Source organism: Rutidosis leptorrhynchoides, chromosome 7 (assembly GCF_046630445.1).
Source record: "Rutidosis leptorrhynchoides isolate AG116_Rl617_1_P2 chromosome 7, CSIRO_AGI_Rlap_v1, whole genome shotgun sequence".
NCBI classification, from domain to species: Eukaryota; Viridiplantae; Streptophyta; class Magnoliopsida; order Asterales; family Asteraceae; genus Rutidosis; species Rutidosis leptorrhynchoides.
This window is the reverse complement of record NC_092339.1, coordinates 356,517,642-356,527,039: the sequence shown is the minus strand read 5'-3', so window position 1 is coordinate 356,527,039 and position 9,398 is coordinate 356,517,642. Positions and strand designations below refer to the sequence as shown.

General features: G+C 33.0%; 1 protein-coding gene across 1 annotated transcript; it reads right to left on the bottom strand.

The window, feature by feature from the left end:
- Positions 1-4,254: 4,254 nt before the first annotated feature.
- LOC139860439 (uncharacterized) lies at positions 4,255-6,575 on the bottom strand. Its single transcript, XM_071849197.1, has 3 exons — positions 6,465-6,575; positions 5,043-5,519; positions 4,255-4,854 (listed from the first exon to the last, which is right to left on the bottom strand). The coding sequence occupies exons 1-3, from the start codon at positions 6,573-6,575 to the stop codon at positions 4,255-4,257; spliced, it is 1,188 nt and encodes a 395-aa protein (XP_071705298.1).
- Between the last annotated feature and the right edge of the window lie 2,823 nt (positions 6,576-9,398).

The window sequence follows — 9,398 nt, the reverse complement described above, 5'->3', positions numbered from 1 at the left end:
ACCTTATATAAGAATTCATTTACTCGGTTGGTAATATTTAAAAGTTCACTTTATCAATCTTGTAAACAAGTTGTTTAAATCTTAATTGCAGATTCAAAAGCAATTTCAATTAACGTCAATCATAATTCAGTTGATCATATCTTTTAATCCATTCATCGAAACTATTCGATATCTAAATGAAAAGTTATTGATTTTTCGCCAGCTTTCCAAAAACATGTATATCATATACCTTTTACCAGTAGTATATGTATTTAATTAGTGATTCATTATAAACTGTTTAACAATGAAATTTAGCATACAAGCCTGTATAAATATATATACTCGAGCACTAGACTTGGATACACAATTAATATATAAAAGATAAGATATGAATGCTCACGTATCAATATTGTGATTCAATATTGTAGGAAAGTACGTAGACGTAACAGAGATGATAAACATTAGATTGACCTTACGAGCATACTCTTGAACCATACCCATAACTTCCATAGTTATAACTCATAATTTCCTTATCTCTGCCCCGCTCGTAAAACCCGTTTTTAAAAGTGACACGCTCATAACCTTGTCGTAGTATTTTATGTATAAATGGTAATAATACTAATAATGATAATAAGATTAATAATAATATTAATCTTTAATACTAATAATAATAATAATAATAATAATAATAATAATAATAATAATAATAATAATAATAATAATAATAATAATAATAATAATAATAATATATGATAATAAAATAAATAACAGAGGGAGTAATATAGATTTTATGTGTGTGTTTCCCTCTAGCCAAAACTGTCGAAATATATAGATGTTGCCAGGATTTTTATCCCATGCGATCGCATGGGAATCATGGCACACAGCCATGCGATCGCATGGCTCTTGTTGCCAGCCCACAATTGTTTGTTTGCTACCTCGTTGACATGTTTTTATATTATAAATATAATATATTTAATTTTATATAATTAATTATATTATATATTATATTATATTCATGTGCATAGTTGATTTGTAATTTTTGTCCCGATAGGTCGTACGTTGTCACTCGACTTATGTCCCGGTTCCGGTTTTTCAAATGTTCCTTCGTACGCTGAGAAAACTTGTAATTTACATTTTGAGATACGTACCTTTGTCAAAATATAGCCTTAAATTATCCCTAAACTATATCACTCGAAATATAACTTATACAATTGAATGTTTTGGTCATTTACTTCTATAAATCAATGTCTCGCTAGTTAGTGTTTTACTGTAGCAATTCGAAAATACTGTAGCAAATTAGTGTTTTACTGGTTCATCTTAAACTTTTTAGTTAACTTATCTAAATATCAATCAGATAATCAAACCAATAAGGTTAATGCACAGTATCATTTACTTAACACTTTGTTACGTTTTCAAGTTATAATATATGTATCTATTTACATATAATTGTTCACGAATCGTTGAGAACAATCGAAGGGTAATTGAATAGTTCAAAATTTTGAGATTCAACTTTATAGACTTTGCTTATCGTATCGGAAACGTTAAAGATTAAGTTTAAATTTGGTCAGAAATTTCCGGGTCATCACAGGTTACTTACCTCTTGATCCTACCCCTATATATATATATATATATATATATATATATATATATATATATATATATATATACATTAAACTATAGTTTTTTAACGACTATATATATATATATATATATATATATATATATATGTGTGTGTGTGTGTGTGTGTGTGTGTGTGTGTGTGTGTATACATATACATATATTTCATGCGAAAAATTTAAAAAGACATTCATAGAAATAACATTCATAAAAATATTAAACATTTGATTACAACAACAAGTGTTTTTTGATAAATGACAAGAATTACACATCAATAATCATCATCATCGCTAGAGTAAGCTTCATTTAGAGGAATTTGGGGATTTAGCTCATCTTCAGCCACCACATCATCATCATCATCATCATCATCACAAATGTCATCATCATCATCATCAACTTCATCATCATCATTAACTTCATGTGTTGGTGGATTAATTTCATGTGTTGGTGGATTAAACTGAATTGGTATTGATTCTCCGGGTACACTCATACTTGTATAAGTCATATTATCTAAATCAGCATCAAGGCTAAGATCGGATGAATTGGTTTCGTGTACAACATCCCGTATGGTGTCTTCGATAATGTCCCTATCCCAGAGTTTTCGATGATGTACCTCATGAACGACCTTCCAGCTGCTAGAGGTTTGTGAAGGATCGTCGATGTAAAAGACTTGTTAAGCTTGTGTTGCAAAAATGTGTTGATCATCTTCGTGCCACTCATCTTTCGTGTCAATACTAGTTATGTTATTCACTTTAACTGTACGTTTACGATTCCGGGTGTTCTCAGTATTGAACCACCGGCATCTGAATAACACAACACTAAATGCACCACCATAATGCAACTCAACAATATCTTCCAACCGACCATAATACTTAGAGACACGAGCACCGGCATCTGCGAGTGTTGCAATTCCATTATTTTGTGTTGTGCATCGATCATTATAATTGCTAACCACAAACCTGACACCATTCACATTGCAGGCACTGTAATGGTTTGAGGTACCCACCGGTCCTTCAGATAGACAGATCAATTCATCGCTATACTTCGATCCGTCAACTGACCGTAGTTCACGTATCTATTAAAAAATAGTTATCAAATGTAAATTATATATATATATATATATATATATATATATATATATATATATATATATATATATATATATATATATATATATATATATATATATATATATGTATATACACACATACACACACACAATGAGTTTACCTGGTTGGTGAACCAACTAGGAAAATTTGTTTTCATGTCCATATTGGGGTTCTCTGCTTTAAACCTACTGTAAATGTTTAAAGAGAATTGTTAGTATGATTAACGTTTACACAGTTAAGTCATTATAAATTCATATTTTAGTATAATGACTTACATTTTGTATTCTTCGATGTCAGAACAATTGTCGAGTATATACCAGTGAATTTTATCCTGAACATCCCGGGCCAGAGATTTGAACACACCTTTACTGATAAATTTACATAACGAGTTGAACACACGAAACTCACATGACCTAATTGGCTCGTCTGCATATCTGTCAGGACGATTAAATCTCGTCTGTATACCTTCAAGAGACATTGAACATGCAGTTAATGCTTCATCGGCAACGTACCCCTTAGCTATACAACCTTCAGGCTTAGCTTTATTTCTAACATAATTTTTTAGTTTTTTCATGTATCTCTCAATTGGATACATCCACCTCATGTAAACAGGCCCTCCATATATAGCCTCTTCCGGTAAATGCATGACCAAATGAATTATTATGTCAAAAAAAGCGGGAGGGTAAATTAACTCGAGAGTATATAACAGTTTAATAAATTGTTTTTGAGCTTTCAACATGTCTGCCACCATTAACTCTCGAGCAAAAATTTGCTTAAAGAATGCGCATAGCTGCATTATTGGTGTAGAAATGGTTTCGTCCAAAAATGCGTTAACTCCGACCGGTAATAATCGTTGCATCATGATATGGCAATAGTGAGATTTCATGTTCGTAATGTTGGTATTATCCTTGTTCACTTTGTGCCTGAAGTTTGATCCAAACCCATCTGGAAGTTTTACTTCTCTAATGAATTTACAAAAACTTACCCTGTCTTTGGGTTTTAAAGAGTATTTGGGAAGAGGTTTGAAGAATTGCCCATCTTTTTTACCATTGGTTTTAGGTTTGAGCCACAAATCTTTTCGAATACCCAATTTTTCCAAGTCAACTCGTGCATTGTGAGTGTCTTTGGACTTATCATTCATTAATAAGGTACCCAAAATAGCCTCCAACACATTCTTTTCAATATGCATGACATCCAAGTTGTGTTACAGTGGAAGATATTTCCAATACTCAAGTTCCCGAAAAATAGAAATTTTAGTCCAGTTGTGACGACAATCAGGGGGACGTTTTCTTTTATCACCAACATTTGTATGATTTTTACTGGGATTACCAACTGGCAACAAATCTGTAAGTTGGTTTTCAATATCAGCTACTTTGAACTTTCTAGGTTTAGAGGTATGATCAACCTTACCATTGAATTCTAAGCTTTCTCTGTATGGGTGATTCGATTCAAGGTTCGGTCTGTGACTGACAAAAACAATTTTGTTTTTCACACGCATAACAGGAGTGTCCTCGTTACATGTAGGGCATGCTTTATAGCCTTGGCCACTCTAACCGGAAAAACTACTACGGGCAGGATAATCGTTTATGGTCCAAATAATCATTGCTTTCATTTGAAAATACGTGTTTGTAACTGAGTCATGTGTAACAACCCCTTCGGACCATAAAATTTTTAGTTCATCAACTAAAGGCCTCAAGTAAACATCAATATCTTTTCCAGGTGATTTAGGGCCAGGAATTAAGAGAGTCGACATGAGAGAACTTTCTTTCATACATATCCACGGCGGCGTATTGTACGTTGTCAATATGACTGGCCACATGATGTAAGGATTATTCATGTTGCCGAATGGATTGAAACCATCAGCAACCAACCCTAGTCGAATGTTTCTGGGTTCACGTGCAAAATCCAGATATCTTTTGTCAATTTCTTTCCAAGCTCGGCCATCTACCGGATGACGCATCTTACCCTCTTCATTGCACCGCCCAGTAGCATGCCAAGTCATATCCTTTGCGGTGTATCTGGAACTGTACAAACGTTTTAGTCTTGGAGTTATTGGAAAATAACGCAAAACTTTATTAGGAACTTTTTTCCCCGTTGTGCGTTCATCTTTCCATCTACTCTCTTTACATATTGGACAGTTTTCCAAATCCTGGTATTCTTTATAAAACAAACAACAATCATTCTTACAAGCATGTATCGCTTGATACCCTAAACCGATCTTTCTCATCCACTTCTTAGTTTCGTAAAATGATTTCGGAATCGTGTTATTTGGGGATGTGATTGTATGAGTAATTCTAACAATTGGTCAAATGAAGTATTCGTCCATTTGTTCAAGACCTTAATGTGTGTTAACTTGGCTAAAAACTCTAATGAGGACAACTTGCTACCGGGATATAGCTCGATTTGGGTGAAGTCAATTAAATCATCAAGAGCAGTTGCAGTCGTGTCATTCATAGTCTCATCGTCATTCGGACCTTCGTCCTCAAAATTAGGAACTTCCTCCAACTGAATATCGTGCAAGAAATTTCTTAGAGGGTCCGTTGTGTTGTGTACTTCGGGTGGTTGTGGTAGTTCACCGTGATGCCGCCATATGGTATAAGAGGGTTCAAACCCATATCTAGTTATATGGGCTTTTATATGTTTAGGTTTAAGAAAAACCGTATTACCACAATGTTTACATGGGCAACTACACTTACCGTGCGAATCCAAATTGTTGTTACACCTCTCAATAAATGCATTAAGACCTTTAATAAAGTTAGGATTAAATGTATGTCGTATAGTAGTCCACCTCTTATCAATCGTCATAGATATTCCCTAATTAAATGAAGTTTAAAACAACAAAAAACTTTAAAATTAAAAACACTTAATATATGTATAATCACTATGGAAGGCAACCTAACCCACTCTCTGAATGTTTTGTCTCAACTATGGATGCGCACAACTAATTTAATAGTTAGCAAAAATTCGGCAGCATTTCCCCTAAACTCCCCAAATATGTCGTATTAAACGCATATTTGTAGGAGTAAAGGGAAAATGTGTACCAAAATTTTTGTAACTAGTAAATAAGTTATACGCATCCACATCCTAAAAGAGACAAAACACACAGAAAGCAGTCCCAAAAAGGGGACCTTCCAAAGTTAATTTCTAATAAATTAACCTTGGATGGGTATTCTATAGGATTGATTAATTTCGAACCTAAGGTACAACTATTCCGAAATTAACCACTAAACCTAATAATGTTCATAAAACAATAAGCATAAACATAAACATAAACATAAACAATAACATTTACACTTATACTTATACTTATACAAACTAAACATACAACTTTCATCATCAAACCCATCAATTTACTAACTAAATAAATACTTAATTTTCTAATTAAAAAAATACATAACTAAACATAACTTAATTTTCAGTTTATATTAATTAAAAAAATATTAATTTTCAACCTACATAACAAACATAATCAACATACATAAGTAAAATTCGGATTTAATTAATAGCAATAACTCAAAGCATGTTCTTCATGAGCATAAACATAATCACACACAAAAATCTTCAAAACATACACATAAAAATCGGATTTAATAGCAATAACTCAAATTAAAGCATAAAAATTCGAATTTAACAAAAATAAGCAAAAAAAAAAAAAAATCGGATTTAACAAAAATAAATGAAAAACATACCTTACTTAGTGTTATAGGAGTAAGATTAGGTTGGATTAGGAAGGATTTGGTTGGATTTGGTTGGATTTACCTCAAAATCGTCGGAGTGTATGGGAGTTTTTTTTTTTTTGTGATAAGCTCGACAGGCCCCAGCAGCTTTTTGGCCAAAGTTTTTTTCCGGACGACTTTTCCCAAACGACATGTCGTCTGGGAAGCTGGTGGAGGGAAACCAAAAAATTGCTGCGCCACTTTTTCATGGATATTTTAAATATTTTAACATTTTTAATTTATTTTCATTTATTAAACAAATCTATATAATTACTTAAGTAATTAATTAAAATTACTTAAAAATAAATTTTAAATTCTTAAACATTATTTTTAATTACATTTAAATTATAAAATTACTTAAAATTTATTTTTAATAACTATAAAACTTACTTATACTTACTTTTAAAATTACTTTTAATTACTTATATAATTAATTATAAATTACTTTTAAAAACTTAAATATTTTTTTAATTACTTATAAATTATATAAATTAAATCCTAATTAAACCCTAATTATCATCATCGTCATCGTCGTCATCCTCATCATCATCATCATCATCATCATCGTCATCATCGTCATCATATTCCTCTTCATCGTTAAATTAATCTGTTATTATCATCGTCATCATCATCGTCATCATCGTCATCATCATCGTCATCATCATCATCATCGTCATCATCGTCATCGTCATCATCCTCGTCACATGTGACGTGAAATCTTTGGCGGAAAACATTTGGTGGGAAATTTTGGGCGGGAAAACAGAAGATGGCTTTTTGTGCGGGAAAATACTTCTATATAACTACCCCACCAATCACAACACTAGATGACAGCAACAATATGGCTGATAATTACCATTATGGACCAGTGGAAACTTTGCCTGTGAAATTTTGTCGATCTTGTGGTTCAAAGATGGTTCTCAAAACTTGCTTGACTGATGAGTACCAGTACGGTCGACGATATTATGGTTGTGGTGGTAGGTTCAGCACCTTGATGTCTACACTTTGTAGAAAGCGACAAATTTGGATTGATTCGCTCTGGTCTGAGAGGGCGCTTGAGGTGATACCAGAATTGTTAAGGTCCAAAAAAGATCTAGAACGTTCACTCAAAACCGCAAAACGTCAAGCAAAAATGTTGAAACTGATGTTAATTTGTACTTTTGTAGCATTTGTGTCGTATTTCATTTTCAACTAGTATTTCAGTTTGTAGTATTTCAGTTTCAGTATTAGTTTGTAGTTTCATAATTAATTTCAGTTTCTAGTATTTCAGTTTCTACTATTTCAATGCATCTTCATGGTTGATATTGATGCCAGCCTTCCATCATCTAATCCACTACCACCACATTCATGACCAACTTTGAATCAATGTCATTGTTGTATTTTTAATTTCAATAAAGTTGTGTTGAGCAGAGATGCTCTGCATAAAGTTGTGTTGAGCAGAGATGCTCTGCATAAAGTTGTGTTGAGCAAAGATGCTCTGCATAAAGTTGTGTTGAGCAGAGATGCTCTACATAAAGCGGTATTCAACATGTGATTTTAATTCATGACCACTGGATGTGTTCAAACAAGTGCTTCAATCCCCTATAAATACAACCCCTCAATTGTTAACAAACCATACCTCAAACACTTATCTCTCTACTAAATCTAAAATTTATAAGTTCAAAATGTCTCAGATGATTGTTATGCTTCAAGTTAACTATGGTGGGGAATTCGACCGAGAGGTCAAGAATTACTCCACCATCAATTCTGAACAGAGGAAGTATTGCATGAATGTCCAAAATTACCCGTTGTCTGAACTACTTGATTTTCTCAAGGAGGACATACCTCTTTCATTCTTACAAGTGTGGTTCTTCAAGGAACCCAATGTTCCAACCAGTCTTCTTAAAGATGAAGAAGACTGGACCATGCTTGTGGGTCGATCAGTGACCAGCAACGAAATCATCAAGTTGCATATCGAGTTCCGGGATGAGAGCGAAAACATTGTGTCTGATGAAGAGGTATGTGCCCTCCGGGAAACAGTACGACACGGATGGAAAATTCTATTCATCTGATTCTCCTGATCTCAATGATTTCTAAATGTTTTGTTGTATTATCGTTGTTTATTATCGTTGTTTAGCTTTCATTGTTATTGTGTTTAATCTGTAGTTTCAAAAAATTGTAACCGTGATGTTATTTTAATTAAAGTGATGTTAAAAAAATAGTGATTTATATTTGTAATAATATGAAAATTTTAATAAAGTCTTAATAAATTACATAATCAACAATACACCATAACAATACACCGACACATGCATAACACTGTTACAATACACCGTTACATAACAACGTTACAATCGCACTTTATTTCCGGTACAATAATTGGATCATATATTTCCGGTACAATAATTGGATCATATATTTTCGGACGACACTGGGTCGTCCGGGAAAACTTTGTGGATCTACTTAAAGAGTAGCCATACACACTCTTTTCATCCATATCCACCAATTCAAGTCTCTCTATCTCTATCTCTACAATCACACTATGAATCAACCAACAAATAATATACCTATTAGTGAAGGTCGACAAGTCAGACTACAAGAATTTTCAGAGATCGATCGTGAATTCAGAAGAATGGGTTGGCTTCCTTTCCTTTTGCTTGATAAGTTTTTTTTTTCTGCTCTCGTGCATAAATTCTATTCCAACTTTGAATTCACTAATGAATAATTGGTGAGGTTTCAAATATATGACAGGCAACACGAGTATACTCTTGAACAATTTGGTATGCTATTGGGCGTACCATTTGAAGGTAAAAATATCTATTTTCCCAGTGAAGACCTCGAAGCTCTTCCTCCGGATATTTCAAAATATGACATGGCCATACTTGTGTGTCGTATTACGGTTCCATTTAGAACCATAGAACATTCAGGCATCCTTGACGAATACCTTCGTCCGGTAAATATTGCTATAAGAAATGGACTTATTAGGAGTAACATGTACCAC